We start from the raw sequence: 19,689 nt of genomic DNA on the forward strand, positions 1-19,689 counted from the left end.
AAAAAATTGAAGAATAAAGCTTGAATTGTTTATGAAGTATACCAGCCAGCAGCTAATTCCTGCTAACATGAAGGGAATTACCAGTAATAAGAGATTCATCTGCCATAGAGGTGCCTTCAATAACTTTTCCATCAACTGGGAACTTTCCACCAGGAACAACCTTTACAATGTCACCCCGCTGAACCAACTCAACAGGCACCTGTTCTTCCCTGTAAAAGGCACACACACAAATAGAAGAGTTCAATCATTTAATCCAGAGCCAGTTCATAGAACTAAAGATGTTTCTACCATTAAAGGCATCAGGTCTACTCAGTATATCCCAGCAAGCTGAAGGGCTTTTTGTGAATAGCATATACCTGATGACAGAGTGGTTGGGTCCAAGAGTCACCACAGTAGCTTCTGTAGCTTGAAGAGATATTAGTTTAGCAAGTGCTTCCGATGTTTTACTCTATGAGACAGAGATAAACGCTTGAGATGTTAACTAGACATTTGTGCATTTAACTTAACCGCCTGTGATTCTTTAAACATTTGTGGTATCTTCTACAATCCATTCCTGACATAGCTCGAACAAAATGCATCTCAAGCAGCTTCTGGTCACAGGAAGGTCATATCAGTTTCACTGTTAAATGCACTCAAGTGTTTAACAAGGAAACCAGTTACCTTTGCTATGTGTTCCAGCCATCTCCCAAGAGCAATGAAGACAAATAGCATGGGTGGTGTGTCAAAGAACGTGATGGGGCTTTGCTCTGCCTTTTCAGCCATAGCTACTATTAAGATCACACAAGAGTATATATAAGCAATTGTTGTGGCCAGCACTATGAGTACATCCATATTAGCTGTTCTGTGCTTCAGTGATTTGTAAGCTTGCACATAGAAATACCATCCACCAAGGAACTGTTGACAAGAGGATGTACAAATGCAAGTTAATCAGTAGTAAGAAGTAGGACATATTTAGTACAGTCTGCAAACAGAAGATAATAAGCCTGATTCTGCTGTGTTTTAACAGTGGTGTGCCTCCCACAGAGCTGTTTTATACTTACATAGTAAACTCTCTGAGAAGAGCTTGGGCTCCTGCTATGAAACTGAACATGATTTTTTTCCCCCTGGAACATGGCATGGATAACTAAAGGACCTCACTGGACATTTTTTTTTAATTAAAGTAAATTTTCTTAATTATGGTTCAAAATGTTGACGTATTAGTATTTATCCATGACGTAGCATGCTGCCATTTTGTTTTGTATTTGTCAGCATAGTAGATAGGGTCTCCAGTCATAGAATAGATGCCATGTGCTACCACAGTACAAATTACAAATTGTGGAGAGATTTGATTTACAGTGTATGGGAGATGGTATTAAATCAACTTAAGTGAAAAATGCTCTGAATACATAAAAGGTAGCTATGCTGTGGAAGTACTGAGAGGAATGTTTTTAAAAACTTCGCTAAAACCAATTAGCATAGCATATATGGCATAACACAGCATCGCACAGCATAACAAAAAAATTCACTCATGTAAGCCTGATTGATTGCTTGGTTAATGCCAGTTTAACAGTGCTATTTTATCAGATATACATGTTATCAGATATACACAGTGAGATGGATTCGGTCTAATAAGGCTTTACTGTCTCCTAACTTTTTATTAAACAATTATTAAAAACTGTATAAGAATATGATAAGAGAAAGTAACAACGTCACTGTTCAGCCAGCTTTCTTCCCCATACCACTCCCCTCTTCAATCAGTTGCATCTTTCCCCCATCTCCCTTCTCTGTCCCGCTATCTTACTTCGGTTTCCTTCACCCTCTCATTGCTCCATGTTGCACCCATACCCCATCTTTAACCTCTCACTTCAAGTATTTAATTATCAAAATATCCCTCTGAGCTAAGGATTATTATTTTCTCTTTATTACAGTGAAGTGGAAACCAAATTATGAAAGGTGATGGGACTTCTATATGACCACTCAGCAATACGGTGACCAAGTCAGGATTCAAAAATCAGGTCCTCATGTGTCTTCTAACATTATGGTCATCCCTCACAGTTACTTTTTATCCTCTCTTGCCATCTGACATCTGTTTAAACCAAGGGTACTCAAGCCCAGCCCACAGGCCAGATCTACCTCCAACATCACATCATCCAGCCCTTGGGGAGCCCCATGGGCTGTAGCCCTGCCAACTAGATTGGGTATGCAGGGTGGCATGCCAGAATGTGGGACTGAGCTGAGGCAGCACAGGCTTCCAAGGCCCAGTCCTGGCTTGCAAGGCCAGGTAGAGGTGATGTGGGGCCAGACAGAGGCAGTGTGAGGGGCTGGGGCATGGGACTGAGTTGAGGCAGTGGGACAGGGCCTTGTATCTTTATCCTGGTGTGCAGGGCCAGCCAAGGCCACATGGGGCCCAATCTGTACATGCAGGCCCAATACTGCATACAAAATCTGATCCAGCCCATGGATCAGCCCTACACCACTCATCTGGCTTGCAGAGCCAAAGACTTGAGCATCACTGGTTTAGACTGAACACTGTGGGGAGAGTTTGTTTGATTGATTAATCAATAATCAAGGCCAGCTTATAAGTACCACTTTAGCAGATATACATACAGTGGGATGGATTCAGTCCAACCAGGCTTTACTGTCTCCCAACTTTTTATTAGATGAGATTATATCAAGAAAGACTAAAAAGAACATGTTCAAGAAATGTGTACTTACTTGAACAAAAGTGCACAAGACAAAGAAGAGAAGATTTAAGAGAGACAATCCAGGAATGAGATTCTGTTCCAGGACCCCAGATCCTTGGCCAGCCGGTATTAACATATAAATCATTAAGATTAAGACAGGTATACCAAATATTAAGCTCCACAAGAAAGACTTTCTCCATCTGAAAGGCAGAAGATGTGAATCCATGGTGTTAGCCTGCTCTGGGAATCTGAAGGCCATACACTGCAATCACACAGCTCTCATTGTGGTGAGGGCACTCATCCCTGGGCAGAAATTGGCCAAGACCCAGGTCTGCATCCTACTGCTTATGAGTAAGAACATAGGACTGGAAGGGGCCTCCTGGACTATTGGGTTAATTCCCTTGCATTTACAGGCCATTTTTAACGAAGGCATCCCCAAAACTTACACACAATAACAAGGCACACCACAGAAATTACTTCCTGACCCCAAATTTGGCCATTAGCACGACCATGAGAACAGCAGGACTCTAGGCAGGAACGTCTGAATTTAAGTACTGAAAGGAACATAAACATACCTCAGTCAGCCTTTGTCCCCACCTTAGCTGTGGCCAATGAATCAATGTACAGGCAGTCCTCAACTTACTATGTTTCGAGTTACAACGTTTTGCACTTACAACATTTATAAATTGACACCCTGTTTCAACTTTATGACATCAGTTTCAACTTTACAACACTTGATCCAATGCCACGCCACACCAGCGAACAAGTTCGCTGCTTCACCCATCTCCCTGGAGAACATCCTTGGGTACTTTCTTTAAGAAAGCAGACAAGACTCCAGAAAAACCTGCAGACAAGATTCCTGAGAAGATTCCAGCCCAGAACCCTTCAAAAAGTCCAACCAAGAGCCCTTCAAAAAGTTCAGAAAAGTCACTTCAAAGAAGTTCTTCCAAATCAATCTGATTGATATTTACAATTCAAATACAGTAATGTAGCTATATTACTCATCTGTAATTGATTGAGTACAAAATTCTGGATTATTTTTGGTAAAAATAGGGTATCAGGCCTTGGTTCAGGAACCAATCCTCCATTTATAACATTGTTTCCTATGGGAAAATTGGTTCCGAGTTACAGCTTTTCAACTTAAGATGCTGTTTTCAGGAACCAAGTCAAGTGTGTTGTAAGTTTGAGGACTGCATATATCTAAGGTGGTCAAAAAAAACCCAAACCAAACCAAACCAAACCGAAGCAAGTAGTATTTGGGACAAAAGGGAGGAATTCCCCAACTGATGACAAGCAAAAGCCCTCATGCATGGACTTACCAAATACCTTTCATACCAGAGGTGCTACCTTATCTCCCCAGCCTGGGGACCAGAAACACATGATGCCACATTACACTCACTGAGTTAAACCAGGATTCCCTGTCCAATTCCACTACCCCCATGCATAAATTTATTCAGTTCAAATCTTGAAGCGATTCAAATCCCTAAACTAAGTGAATTTTAAAACAGAATCAGCAGAGGTATAAATTCAATATATGCTGCATAAAAGTATGTCAAAAACTGGATCATGGAAGCAGTGTACTGTTGGACATGTGCAGGCCCTCTCCAATACAGCCATACTTACTGTCTTATTTCCTTTTTATGATCCAAGTTATGATTGTTTGGATCCCTCTTGGCCAAGGAAGCCTGAAAGCCGAGGTTCTTTTAATTAAAAATGAAACAAACAAAAAGTATTTGATTAATTGAGATATACAATATATAAATGGATGGAAATTTTATCTAAAAGTGAATGCAACTGAAGCCAAAAGAAATGTAAGAACAGGAGACTTGTCCTAGATTATTTTGTTAATTTATGGTTCTGCCAGACTTACAGGACTTCCAACAACATTCTGGAGAAGTCAAATGTTGATCATACACAACTCCTATGCTTAAGCACATGCCCAGTCATAACAAGGAAGACATCCTGAGTTTGATGGTGGTGAGTGCTTCTCAATGGCAGCTGGATTTCCAGTCCTCATAGTAATATACCTCATTAATAAACTAATGAAGGAAATCAGAACCCTTAAAAGGTCATACAGAGGTTTAGAAGGTGTACGGTGGCTTTGTCAAGCTGAAAAAACTTCTCCATGTCACTACAGCACTGCAGATATCTATCAAGCCACAATGGAAAGCAATAAGAAACAGCTTGAGAACATAAAACAATGGACAGCAGCATGTAGGAAAAGCAACAATGCATTAAATCTGTGCAATTCTGCTTGGAACTTCAGAGTGCTACAGGAATATAAACAGTGCAAGCACAGCACATGTACTCTTAGTAACTGGTCAGTGGTGAGAGTCACTTAACAGAGTAACCCTCCATATCTTTTGCCCCTTGCCATTAACACAGCAAGTTACTGAAACTCTACCAATTCTGCCGTTCAGAGCAACTCTGGAAGAACACTCAGAAGCCTAAAACGCAAGTGATAGCTTTCAGCATGGCTTTTGTTCTCCTGGATTACTACCTTCTGCCACGTTGTTCACATGGAGAAGTTACCTTGCCTCCCTGCTAAGATTAAAAAATAAAAGCAACATTAGCACTAGGGGCATCAACACAGTGGTTAATGCTCAACTAGCTTTATTCTTTTGAAACAGTCTGACAAACTGCTTTGCTTTAAAAAAAATCTGCTTTGAACAGCCACAGCAGTAAGTGGAAGACATTCTGAAGTGGTGTTTTCCCTGAATTTCTGTCCCTCATTTCACAGCTTCTTTGAAGAGTCTCTAGGTGGCAGGAGAATGCAACTTTTTTTTTCCAGAGGCAGCCAAGTTTTATTGAACTAACTGCAGTGCAAAGGCTTAACTTGCTGTACACATGAAGCAGCAATGTAAGGATATAGGATACCAAAGCTGGGGGGGTGTAATAGATACCCTGGAAGGTAGGGCTAGGATTTGGGGTGACCTAGACAAATTGGAGGTTTGGGTCAAAAGAAACCTTGTGAGGTTCAACAAGGGCAAGTGTAAAGTCCTGCACTTAGGACAGAAGAATCCCATGTACTGGTACAGCCTGGGGACTGACCGGCTAAGTAGCATCTCTTTAAACAAGACCTGGGGGTTACGATGGACAATAAAAGGGATACGAGTCAGCAGTGTGCCTTTGCTGCCAAGAAGGCTAACGGCATACTGGGCTGGATTAGGAGTGTTGCCAGTAGATTGAAGGAGGTCGTTATTCCACTTTATTCTGCACTGGTGAAGCCACATCTGTAGTACGGTGTCCAGTTTTGGGTCCCCCACTACAGAAAGGAAGTGGACAAGTTGAAGAAAGTATAGCAGACACCAACGAAAATGGTTAGGGGGCTGGGACACATGACTTATGAGGAGACGCTGAGGGAACTGGGTTTATTTAGTTTGGAGAAGAAAGAACTGCAACTGAACTCCAACCAGCTTCGAGCTTCAAGGACAATAAAAAGTCCTTTTTCTGAAATGTGGGGAGCCTGAGGAAAAGCAAGGGCAACATTGGACCTCTGCTGAACCAGATGGGCAACTGACAACTGACACCCAGGAAAAAGCCAACCTATTAAATGGGTACTTTGCATCGGTCTTTTATCAGTCCCATGGGACGCCCATGCCCACCACGGGACAGGGAGGTCTGGGTGAGGGAGATCCCCTGCCCTCCATTAATGCTGACCCCGTGAAGGAACATCTTGAGAAGCTGGATACCTTCAAGTCAGCCGGCCCTGACAATGGACACCCCAGGGTACTCAAGGAGCTGGCGAGCACCATAACCCAACCCCTGGCACAGATCTTTGAAAACTCCTGGTGCTCTGGTGTAGTGCCTGATGACTGAAAGAAGGCCAATGTGGCGCCTATCTTCAAGAAAGGGAGGAGAGTGGATCTGGCTAACCATAGGCCCACTAGCCTGACTTCTATCCCGGGGAAGATCTTAGAAAAGTTTATTAAAGAGGCCATCCTTAATGGACTGGCTAACGCCAACATCCTAAGGGATAGCCAGCACGGGTTTGTTGTGGGTAGGTCTTGCTTGACCAATCTCATTTTCTTCTATGACCAGGTGACCTATCACCTGGACAAGGGAGAAGAGATTGATGTCATATATCTTGACTTCAAAAAAGCCTTTGATCTGGTATCCCATGATCACCTCTTGGCGAAACTGACATTGTGGCCTTGGGTCCACCATGATCTGCTGGCTGGGAAATTGGCTCCGTGGTCGGACCCAGAGGGTGTTAATTGATGGAAGTCACTCATCATGATACCCTGTGACCAGTGGGGTCCCCCAAGGCTCTGTCCTTGGACCCATATTGTTCACGTCTTCATTAATGATGTGGACACTGGAGTCAGGAGCAGACCGCCCAAGTTCACCGATGACACCAAACTTGGGGGCAAAGCATCCACACAAGAAGACAGGCAGATGATCCAGGCTGACCTGGACAGGCTCAGCAAGTGGGCGGACGAGAACCTGATGGTGTTTAACACCGAAAAATGCAAGGTTCTCCACCTTGGGAGGAAAAACCTGGAGCATCCTTATAGGCTCGGCAGTGCTACGCTGGCTAGCACTGCAGAAGAAAGAAGACTTGGGGGTCATCATTGACCACAAGATGAACGTGAGCCTCCAGCCCTGATGTCTGTGAATAGAAAAGGGATCTGATAGCAGCCTTTACCTACTTGAAGCGGGGTTCCAAAGAGGATGAAGCTGGACTGTTCTCAGTGGTGGCAGATGACAAAAAAAGGAGCAATGGTCTCAAGTTGCAGCAAGGGAGGTTTAGGTTGGATATTAGGAAAAACTCTCCCACTAGGAGAGTGGTTAAGCACTGGATCAAGTTACTTGGAAAGGTAATGGAATCTCCATCCTTGGAGGTTTTTAAGGCCTGGCTTGACAAAGCCCTGGCTGGGATGATTTAGTTGGGGATGGTCCTGCTTTGAGCAGAGGTTTGAACAAGATGACCTCTTGAGGTCCCTTCCAACCTTAATTTTCTATGATATATCACACTTTTACCACATACTGGTACTTTATAGAAACACTGACCAGTTAATATCCATAGATGCCACACAGCCCTTTGAAGTTTGAAACTTTTACTGACCATACATTATTAATTTTGCAAGAAACATGATTTATTTGGTCCAGCCTTTTATTGAACTAACTGTATAGTGGAGACAGACATTAGGCAAGCTTTCAGACACAAAACACCCTTCCCTCAGGTTGCCTACTTTTTACATATTATCTGGACCATCACAGCTACAACACAACAACATAAATTTTGACCTGTACTGGTAAGTTGCATATTAGCTGCAAAGTCAGGAAGTCTTTTAGAGAACAATCATTTTGAATGTGCTTTAACATCACCTTATACTTCCACTGAAAAGTTTTTAAAAAGTTAAAACTTACCTCTATAATTTTTATAATATCTCGAGGTCCAATAATTTCAGGATCAAACTGGACATGAGCTTTGCAAGTTGCAAGTGCCACTGAAGCATATAAAATGCCATTAGTTTTAGTTAGTTTGGATTCAATGTTGTGGACGCAGGAAGCACAAGTCATCCCTGTAATCTAAAGAACAGACTGTAGTTAGTGGTCTGTGGAGTGAAGAACAGGCTCCACTCTCAACACTCATGCTGAGATGGAACTGGTAAGTAGTTTTCTTGCCAGCAGTGCTGCTGTTGGTTGACACTAACAAGATTAAAACGATGAAACACACAAGTGCAGGCACCAGTGGTTGTAGAGATTTATCATTTATACTAATTCAATGACCATCCAGAAAGCATAAAGCTTATAAAATTTACGGGCATTTCTCCTGAGCCTTTACTGTCAAAATGTACAAATGCAAATTAAATTGGCCCACCTGAGAGAAACCAGAAGAAAAATTACAGGTTCTACAGCAAAAGGTGTTTGGGTTTTAAGAGATTAACTCTGTTAGTTCTGAACAAAAGCCTCAGCATGAAGATGCTACCAACTACTGTGTAGCTGGAAGGACCATCTTATAAATAGCATGGAAAATGGAGGCACTGTTATTACTTAAGACCTCATAACGCTTTTCATGGAGCAACTAGGTTACCTAGAGGTGCCTTCTGGATTGACACCATTAGAAGGGAAATAACATTATCAGCTATTGGCTTTTTTGGCCATTGTAGCCAATAATGCTTTCCAATAATTATGCCTTCTGGCCAGGGCCCTGGATGCCTGGGTTCCCTCTCACCCATGTGGCCAGGGCCCCTGGACACCTGGGTTCCCTCCCACAAGCCAGGGTGACCCCAGATGCACACCCATTCCCTCACCAACAGGCCGGACCAGGCTGGAGCACAGCAGAGCAGAACAGCTGCAACAGTGTGCCACGTGCTGGCGCAGCATAGGCTGCGGATTGGGGCAGGCACTGTAAAAGGCTCCGAATGCCACAAACATGACTGGGGTGGGGAGCAGCGGACAGTTGCCCAGCCCAGCATAACTCAACCCACAGTGCCCAGGGGGTCCGAGTCTATTCAGTTGCCTGAGTGGGGCATAGGGACTTGCCCTGCCCTTGGCAGCAGCAGCACCAGGAAGGGAAAGGTCCCTTCCCCTGCTGAAGTCCAGTGCCTAGGACCTGGGGTCCGGCTGCAGGGAAGGGGTGGCCTGGTTTCTCCAGGGCTAGAATGGTCCCATGGCCATGCCCTGGGCAGAAGGAGGAAAGCGGGGAGCCTGGCCCAGAGGCCATCCAGCCCTGGGCAGCCAGGAAGGCTCACACCTTCCCCATCAGCCCTGCTGGACAGGCTCAGGCAGCTGCTCCTGGGCTGGGGTTCAAAGGCATCATGTGGAAGAGCAGAGGCTGAAGGGCTGTGCACAGCCAGTAGGGCTGCTAACCCTCCTGGATTGGCCAGATGTCTACTGGAATGGGCATCCATCTCCTAGTGACTATTGAAAAAAATCCAGGAGATTGACACTGTGAATGAGTTGAACGGTACAATTAATGACATTATGTCATGTTGGAGGGAAAAAAAATCTCCCAAAATAGCTCCAGTCAGAGTTGGCAACCTTAACAGCAAGTTGCAGGCACTGCTAGGCAAACCCTGTCTACTGCAACTGGCATGGGCACTTTTACATGTGTTCCAGGAGTGGGGGGGTGGGAGGGGGCAGCACTTTATTTAGAGCGGCTCTGGGTCCTGCTCTAATTAAAGTGCTGCCGCATCTCCTGTATCAGCATCCTCATGCTTAGAAATGGTGGTGGGGGCACTTGAACTAAAGCGTGTGTGTGTGTGTGTGTGTGTGTGTGTGTGTGTGTGTGTGTGTGTGTGTGTGTGTGTGTGTGTGTGTGTGTGTGTGTGTGTGTGTGTGTGCGCGCCCGAACACATGTGAGCAAGAGAGATAAAATGTAAAACAAACAAAAAAAGGTTTATGTCAGTAGTTTAAAATGTCTTGCATTTTTACTAAATATCAGTTATCAGATCAGCATTGGCCAATATGGTTGGTTAATAATCACTATTGGCCAATAAAATCTTTTGCACCTCTAATGTTAATAAGGCTGTAGCCAAACCCTACCTGGGAAGTACCCTCTTGTACTTTCAATAAGGTACACTTCCATTTTCTGTTCTAGCTGTTTACTACTAAATGGCAACCACTTTCTCCCAAGGAAGTAGCTATATTTCAGAGACTGGAAAGAGTTCTGCTGGCTAAATTCATATAGAAACTTGGATTTTTGGATAAAAATGTCAGACACTATTATTATGCATTTGATTAACAGTATTTTGCCTATAAAATATAAGCAAGTCTGAAGATATGTTTTATTGATGTTTTACAGCCTAAGGGCTCCTCAGAGGTATGCAAAAAAAAAATCTTTGGATGACTGGTGAAACTGACTGCACCAAGCACACTTTTAATGTAATTAATTTGGTCTGAAGAGTAATGAGAGAAGCAACATCATCAGCTGGAGTCAACATGGTTCAATTTCCCCTCTCCCTTAAACAGATTTAGCTGTAAGAAAATTGTTTCTGTTAAATATATAAAACAAACCACAAAAATAATTTCATATCCACATTACTCACAACAAGCTCCACACTCCCTTCTTCATCAGCCTGATCTTCTATGACTGTAGCATCGAAGCCCAAACTCTGGATCAGCTGTGCTATTTCAAGAGGCTGTATGCTCTCTGGCTTGTATTTTATCTCTGCTTTACCTGCCATCAAAGCTACAAGCACTGAAACAATACCTGCAATGGCAATAATGCCATTATATTAGACACTGTCTTTCCTTTCCTTTGAAGAATATATAATACAAGAGATAATCAACATGTGCCACAGTGGAGAAATTAGGGAACCTTTAATGGTTTTAAAATTTCCCTCACTCCTTCCCTTCAGGGTTATTCCCTGAGCATAATTCCCTGAGCAAGAAAGAACAAAAGCTTCTGTATCTATTTCACTTCATATAAGTAGTTTTCTTTTAGAGAGATTTAATTCCCATTAGAATGACTTGAACAGAAGAATCAGACTGGGATCCCAGTGGGTGAGATGTCAACAGGTCAGTAGGTTTTGAATCAGGCCCTGTAAGTCTGGAAAGCTTCTAGCATGAGAAGAGAAGAGAATCTGCAATTCAGTGTAGAGTCACAAAGCAAAGAAATACAGCAAAGATAGAATATTTGATATTTGTGAATTATTAATAGAAATGTTATAACTTTTTCTCCAGCGTTAGAGTTGGGAGCTGAAAAATTAGTAAGCAAAGGCCTCCGAAAAGTTAAAGGTCTCTCGAAAGTCTGTTTTAGCACTCTCACAGTATTGGGGTAGAATTGATGCATGTATTCATAAGAATTTTAAAAGACTTATAAGAGCACAAGTAGCTCTAAGGTAGGCTGAATGAAAGCTTTATTACAGCGGTGACCATATTAAAGTAATATCAAATTCCAGGAATTTGTACAGACATCAGGTATACTTGTCAACTGGCAAGCTCACTAGTAGATTTTGTATAGCAGCATTCTGTTCATCCTAATTAGGAACTACCTAAATATGTAAGAAAAAGACTATTAATTACATTTAGCCTCAAGAACACACTTTGCATATTAGTTGTGCCTTATAATTACAACATAGTGGACCCTTCATATTCAGAAGGGGCCAAAGATCCCTTACAAGCTCTCTGTAGGAATGCCAAACAAACATCTCACCATCTTCCTTTTGTAGATGTCTTTCAATGGCTGATACACATGATGCACAAGTCATGCCCGCGATCTGCATAAAGCACTTCTCAGTTGTCAGTATACTGGGCCGTTTTGGAGCCTCTAGGAAAGAGATCTTTGGTGGAGTATTTGAGACATAACTTCGATGAGAGGGTTCAGGAATATTTCCCACTCTTTGGCAAGTTGACTCCAGAGCTTTATGTTGTATTTCAGCAGGCTCAGAAATAGGTGGATCATTGTGCTTGCTTGTAGCGGTCTCTTGAGAAAAAAACACCCCATGAACAGAATGAATGTGGTTTATGGCATGATAAAATGTTTCAAAGCAACAAAACATGGTCAGTGACTGAACTGTGCACAGCCTTCTACAAGTCAGGAGCACTACACTGTGGTCTTGGCTTTTAGCAAAAGTAATCCAGACTTACCTTGTCTTGTGCCTGCAGTGCTACAAGACTATTTTGCTTTATTCAGTGCTCCAGCTTTAAAGACCAAAATTCCCTCCTAACTGTATACATACTACTATCTGTAGCTAGGTCCTCTTAAAAACAAAACTATTTGAGGGGGACTTCACAGCAGTTAAATCACTAAGGAGAATGCAGCCTAATTAGCTGTCCTGATCTCCTTCTCAGCAACTGATCATTATGACAGTAGCAAGTGATACATCTCTCCATAAACTGTGAACCAAACAATGATGTAGAAGGATATAGGCATAGAGAACTCACTTCAGTCCACACTGTAGTATTTAGATCTCTCAGGATGAGGCACCGTCTAATCAGCTGTTCCTCCTGTTGGGCACTGTGCAGTAGACTAGTGGGTCACCCAATAAAGAAACCCTAGCCCCAGGCAGATCCACAAACAACCTCTTTTTCACAAACTATTCTTCCTCCCCCACTTTCTAGGAGTGATCTAACCACTAGGCTCCAATGTAAGAGACAAGTGACGCCCCACCTCTTCCTTCTTCTGTTATGTTGTATTGAACTATACTTGAGAAAGAGCTTTGCTCAGTTCATAAAAGGGTTGTACGTACCGACCCTCAGAAGAAGATTCATGACTATAGATCCCTTGCAGACTGAAGCAGCATTTCCTCTCTCAGGTGCTAAGTGTGCCCATGCACTGTGTAAGGAATCTCAGTACCCAGCATGGGGTTTCAGATTCCACTCCAGAGATTTAAAAATGTAGTTGCTGTAGCATTTATTGGCTCACTCGCTCTCAATTGCTTTAAGAGCTATGTGTGCTCCTCTTTACAAAGCCAGCTATTCAAAATGCTGGCATCAGCATTTAGAAGTTTTGTGTTCAAGGTATTTTGGGAGACTTAGCCAAAGCTGGTGAAGGTTCAGAAATCAACACTTCCTTCATTGTGGCCCGGTCAGATCAAGATGCCCACTACGATCAGGATGAGAAATGTCCAATGGTGTCATATGGGATCCTGAGGTTCCAGAAGAGGGTAGGTGCAGGTAGCTTAAAAACTGTGGTGCTAAAATTTGCTTCTTGCTGTTCACTCATCTCTAATCCCTACTTTGTCTCACCCCCCCACCCCCCAAACAGCATCCCAAGAGATCAGAAGCCTCCCCCATTAACTTTAAACTGAAATCCTTTCCAGCAGTTTCAGCTATAAACGTTTTCCTGCCATTCGTAGAATCATTCAGTTTACTGTACTTGCAGGCCAAACTGGGTCTTCACCAGTCCCCTCAGCATAGTCCTTTTAACAAATAGCTTCATTTGTACCAGATATTTGTCCCTGAGTTTTGCTGACTCACTTGACTTTGCATAACAAGCTAAGTTGGACTTTTGTTACTCTGCACAACCTGAAGTGCCAGCCTTTGCACAATACCCCACCACAGTTCTCACCACTGCTCTTAATTCTCCATAGCATGTGCCGTATGCACAATCATTTTCACTTGTGCAAAGTGGCCCTGAAAATCTGCTATTCTGATTTGTTTTACAAAGGTGGAAATGGCTTTGTACAGGGAGCAACATAGAGAAGGGGGCCCTCTAGAGCACGGAGAAGGGAAAATTTATTTCAAGAAGCCCTGACAGTGGCAAAACTCCCATTAAGGTTGTGGCCAGGGTCTCACCCTTTGTTTGATCTAAAATGATGTATCCCAAAGTATTAGGCAGAGCTCATCTTTAGTAATGCTTTATACAGTTTTCCCCAATGTGTCCGATTGACAAGTTTCTTTATGTTTTTATGGTACCACTGTAATTTGCAGTGACCGTGATGAAAACTAAAATTATACACTGACTTCAGGGAGGCACCACCTCTGGCTATATTTACAATTATAATGGCAAAGAATTAAATAAGGTAATATACAGTGTTGTTACATTAGAATTCAATCTTAAATAACCATATGTTTTAAAAGTAATGCAAGTAGGATTTGTTTAAAAAATACCCTAGGTAGTATACAATTCCATACTTATGCAGGCAGACAATATTGGTGGAGATCAGCATTTCCAATGTCAAAATGCCACAAGGCAATTACAGCTGCTAGCTGTAAAACAAGTAGTATTTTTTAAAATACATAATTAAGCACAATAGATCAAGTCATCTTCATCTATAAGTAGTCCTAGTGGCTTCAGCAGGTTTACTCCCCTGAGAAAGATTACCAGGATTTGGCCTCATGTATTAAAACTGCTCAACTCCCGGTAAACTGAAGCCTACATCAGTAGCTCAAAACAAAACTGTTTTGAGTTGAAGTAGATAACTAACCCTGCTCCTAAAAACCCCCCCACCAAAATAAATGGGATCAGGTCCATAGCAATATCTAAACCATTAAACCCATGAACAAAATGTACTGATAGCACTGCTCTTGACTTACACAAATACAGAAAATGTTACTACCCCAGCTGAAATCAATAGGCATTTTGGCACTAAACTCATGAGCAGCAGGATACAGGCCCTTTGTACAACAGCTTAAAAGTTGAGGGACCAGAGATACAGCAGGATATTCCAGTTAGGGAAATGTCTGCTTTTCATTTAAAATTCCTAGGGAAAAACAAGCAAGTTCAGTTTAGATTTGTATCTGTACCAGGCTATAGGAATAAGAGAAGAAAACGTCATTGAAGAAGTTCAGAGATTGTCTGCTATTTAAAAAAATCACTATAGCACTTGTCAGGCTTTTCACTGCATATTGTAACTTTTCCCAACTGTTTTCCCAACAGCAGTCACATTCTGTGTGAAATTTATGGTCTGCAATATGCAAGCTATACTAGACCATAACTTTTTTTTCTGGCCTTAAAAAAGTCCTATTTTTTTACTCTCTCTCTCTCTCTTTCTCTCGAGATTCTAATAGGATACCACCTGACCTAGCTTACATTACTAAAAGAAAATTTGCACAGTACCTGTTAGAATAGAAGCATCAAATCCCATGTCTTCTATAGCAGTTCTTAGCTCTTCTGAACTAGTTACAGTTGAATCATACTGTATGGTCCCCGTCTTTTCAGCTAAAGAAACTGATATGTGTTGTACTCCTTTCCTTTGGGATATCGTGCCTTCAATAGACTGTACACAGGAACTGCAGCTCATTCCACCAATGCCAATTACAGTTGTGACAGGCAGTTGATCTCCAAAGCACTTGCTGAGAAAACAATGGGATGAAGATGCTGCCTTTGATAAAAGCTCTCCATTGTTTGCTTCTGCTCCATTAAGGAAGGATACTCTAAAGTTACCAGGCGGAAGGGTTTCAATGGATTGTTGTAAAGATGATAAGGTAATTAAGTTAGGGTTAAACTGTACAACAGCATTTTTATGCTCCAATGACACTTTAATACATTGTATGCCTGGAAACTCTGATATATTTCCTTCAATATTTTTGATGCAAGATGTGCAATGGATGCCTTCTATCCCTAGAGTCACAGTTGCTGTATTATTCATCTTGTCCACCAATGGATCCACATAACCACTATTAAGGCCAGCTGCAACCTTCTGTAAGCCTTCTAAATCAATCCTACCAAGCTTTAGTGGGGCTAATTTGGTCTTAATAGTGCTTTCATACCCCAGGTTATTTATGTGCTTCTTAAGGTCTTCAGGTTGAACAATGAAAGGCTGGTAAAGAATGACTGCTTCTTGGTTACTCAGGGAGACTTTTATTCTTGTCACACCATGCAGTTTCCCAACTGTACCTTCAATGGTATTGACACAAGACTGGCAGGTCATGCCTTCTACCCGAAACTTAACTACAGCTTCTGCTATAGACGTTGTTGATCTTAAAGATGATGGGATAGATTTTCCTTCTGCTATGCAGGCATCAAAACCCATGTCCTCAATTTCCTGGCAAATCTGTATGGGACTTATTTCTGACCCTATGTATTTAAGCACAGCATTGCTATGCTCAAGAGAGACCTTAATACTCACAATGCCCTTCACCTTGGAAATTCTGCCCTCTACAGAGTGCACACAAGATTGGCACGTCATACCCAAAATATTGACTGTAACCATTTCCATTTGAGATGACCCAGAGGGCAGGTTTTCAGCGTTCCCTTCATAGCCAATGTTGTCAAAGGCAAAATTCTGCTTCATTGTTGGCTTCCGTACACAACTTGCAGGGGTACTAGTCTTAGGCAAAGCCTGAAATGCAAGACAAACACATACAAATGATGTACCTTTTGAGTTCTCACACAACAGTATTATAGAGCTCAAAGCATTTCAAAGATAAGGGATGCCATCAAAATACGTAACATCAAACGCTATCAATAACTGGAGCTGGAGCTGACTATCTAACCCTCAGCTATTTCTCCTGAATGTGCTGACTTTAATACCTAGAAATCCTCAACATGATTATTTAAAATTAAAGCCCTCAGCACACTCCCCTGGAGCAGGAGAATCCCCCCAGCCTGAGTACACCTCAGGGTCACCTGAACTGCAAGGGTGGGAGGTAGACACCCCACAGCTAAAACAATCCTGGAGCTGCAGGACATGTCTAGATGTAGGAAAAAGCCTCCTGGTCCCTTTCTGGCACTCAGCTGATTGGATTGACAGGACATTGCCACAAGGCTTGACCCATGGAGCCACAGGGGAATGCCCCCCCCATCTGTTCAGTGGCAGTAATATCGCCATAGAGTTCCCTGCCAGCTCACACTGGGCAGGCTAGCAAGAAGCCTATGCTCTCCCACATTACCTCCCTCTTGGAGGGAGGAAGAGTGAGAGAGAGGGGAAGATATGTGGTACTGGGAGTATTCAACTATCAGAAGTGCACAGGTGCTGCAGCTGGCACAGAAGGAGAGATCTTCCTCATTAGATGCAGTCATTTTTTCACAGGAGACAGTCCTCTTCCAGGAAAAAAAGCCCTTGAATGGCCGCACACTCTCTCTTTATGCCAAAAGAAAGGCTTCTCTCCTGGCATAAAATGTAATGCCTGTCCATAGCTTAGGCAAACTGTATAGGTTCAAGAGCCCTTTTTTACATTCTTATTAGCAGGGTCACTTTTTAAGAAGGGGTATAAATCTGTGCTTCAGAAGATAAATCAGCTATTAACTGATAGGAATAATGGAAAAACTCCCACAAAGTACAAGTCATTCCATGGATGTCTGCTACATGGTTTCTTTCAGCTTCCTCTGAAGCACTTATTAAAGGCCAAATATCAGATTAGACATCTCCATAAATCAAAGCCATACTAATTTTCAGGCTGCTATATCCAATTTTTTTTTAAAATCACTCATTAATACCATAAATGGAATCTTGTGACCTCAAAGTGCCAGGATTCTGTAGTTTAGTGCATCCAATTAAACTGAAGAGTGACAGATTCAAAACTGAAAAAAAAACAAAAAACCCTTTTTCACCCACTACATAATTCCACTGTGAAACACTGTTGCAGGAAGCTGTGGATGTAAGGGATATGGAGAAGTTGTCACAGCTAACAACAATTTTTGCAGAAGCAATATTAAGCCCCATGTTCTGGGCACAAACCAATTCTTAACTGTTAAAGTTCAGGGTATGAGTTAATATGCAGGCCAGACTCTCACACCTGCATGTGTTGTGGAGATCACGCCTTCCGATGTTGTGCACTATTGGAGACAGAATACAGGACTAGGCAGGTGGTGTTTGAGTCTGAACCAGCATGCCAATTCCCACATTTCTATTACATGGGAAAATAGACTTCCTTCATACCATGAATACTTGTATTAGAATCATTTAGGCCACTTACTTACACAAGAGCGAATCCAGTTCATTAGATGTTAATGAACTGTGTTTTATGGGCAAACAGCTTGGGAATAATGATGTCTGGGCAAAGACCAACACGGAAAAAATACAACACAAGCAATTCACTTTCACTTCAGTCCCTGCTCTGCACTCCTTAAATCCAGAGGAGCTTATCACAGTCTGTTATATTAAATTCACAATAGATCCCAAGTCTTGAACCAAACATCACCAGGCTTCAAGTATCAAAGGTAGAAGGAGGCTTCAATACAGCAAGTTCTAGACCTGTCACAAAACTGTTCTACTTAAAACAATCTGAATCTTTGCCTGGAAGTGACATGAAGGAATCCTGAAATAAATAGAGGCTTCTGATTTAGTTCCTATTAATCCTGCAAATTATCTTTTACTAACAGAATCCAGGTTTATTATACTGAGCGTAGTAGTGTAGCAGATAAGAACTGGCTACCATTCATTCAAATATTTGTTAAGCCCTTCTAGTATTGCTCACTGTCTAAGCCTCAGAAGCTAAATTGTACATATGTAGCCTTTCACATTACATATTTTAGAAAACACAACTGGATCTTACTGCTCTTGTTTTGCTCTTTATATTGTATGTGGTTGTCTTCTGCTCTTCACACAAGTGCACACCACTTCTTCCAGTCCATTTGGCAAGTGTCCACATCCATACTTCACAAGAATGATCCAAGTATGCCATTTTGAATAGAAGACCCCTACCCTACTCTCCCGACCCTGCTACTGATAAACAAGAATCCTGTATGAAATCATTCCTAACTTTTCTAATAACAATAAATTATTTGGAGGTTCAGAAACCTGTATGCTGCCAATACCATTTTGAAAAAAAACAATTCAAACATTGAAGCCAAGTTCAACTGGTTGTGCTTCCCCAGATTCCCTACCACATTACTTAAATCAACCATAAGTATATGGCAAGAAGCTCCATATGACAATGAAGTGAGTCACTAATGTGCAGGACTGTTACTAAGATTCAGGATCAAACTGGCAGGTATTTTTAAGCTCAATCTTGAGGCGTCATGTTGAACAAGGAACAAAATATATGCATATGGTTGCTTACATGTTCCTGTGATCTTCTCCTCTTTACAAAGACCTACTCCAATAAAGTCAAGCAAACAAGTGTTAAAAAATGATTCCCTCACTTGCCTAAGCAAGTCCTAATCAGAGGTATAAATTTCACTTTGCACACCGAAATGTGCTTAGAAGACAATGTTTGTCTTGCAAAGACATATTTGCTACATCCTCCAAGCACTGTGCATGACAGAATAGGTGGGGACGTACACTGTTTAACCCCTGCTCCACTTTGTAGCATTTACATGAAGAAAAAAAACATGATTGTGAACAATCTGCAAGCAAAAAATAGGTCCTCCCCACCTCTCAAACTCCTGTTAAGCCATTTCACCTTTCCCCCCCTTCCCTTTGAAATTTCAGTCCTCTCTCCCAGTGAAATAAAAAGCCATTCAAATAAAGTTTAGGAGAATGGGAGGAAAAAAATAGAGGTCTCAGTATCCAGTGTTGAAAAGCGGTTATGAGCCAACAACTTCTAGATTGGATTTCTCTCTCTGGACTTTACATGCATTTATTATAAGCTATTTAATAAGCCAATAGTTTGTTGCCTGGTAGCTTCCAATGCTCCAAAAGGAGAGATAGTTAGCTGTGCCAGCCTGAAATCAAGCAGAAGGCTGGCCAGGGTGGCACCTTAGAGACCAGTTGTCTACATCAATCGTACCAAGCGAATGGGGCTA

At 42.1% G+C, this 19,689-nt stretch overlaps 1 protein-coding gene across 3 annotated transcripts in view; it reads right to left on the bottom strand.

Moving 5' to 3' along the window:
* Nucleotides 1-19,689, bottom strand: part of ATP7B (ATPase copper transporting beta) — a 65,909-nt gene that overhangs the window by 23,517 nt on the left and 22,703 nt on the right. For 2 of the 3 annotated variants that reach the window (XM_090026708.1, XM_090026725.1), the window contains exons 2-10: nt 15,118-16,342; nt 11,770-12,039; nt 10,661-10,824; nt 8,037-8,198; nt 4,287-4,363; nt 2,695-2,863; nt 661-894; nt 357-448; nt 82-209 (exon numbers count right to left, since the gene is read on the bottom strand). In XM_090026708.1, the coding sequence (XP_089882834.1) occupies nt 82-209; nt 357-448; nt 661-894; nt 2,695-2,863; nt 4,287-4,363; nt 8,037-8,198; nt 10,661-10,824; nt 11,770-12,039; nt 15,118-16,342 (2,521 nt within the window). Of the gene's footprint in view, nt 1-81; nt 210-356; nt 449-660; nt 895-2,694; nt 2,864-4,286; nt 4,364-8,036; nt 8,199-10,660; nt 10,825-11,769; nt 12,040-15,117; nt 16,343-18,497; nt 18,640-19,689 lie in introns of those variants that run through there. The other variant, XM_090026717.1, reaches the window with a different exon arrangement.

The sequence above is a fragment of the Crocodylus siamensis genome, chromosome 1, assembly GCF_052110815.1.
Source record: "Crocodylus siamensis isolate JL-2025a chromosome 1, ASM5211081v1, whole genome shotgun sequence".
NCBI classification, from domain to species: Eukaryota; Metazoa; Chordata; order Crocodylia; family Crocodylidae; genus Crocodylus; species Crocodylus siamensis.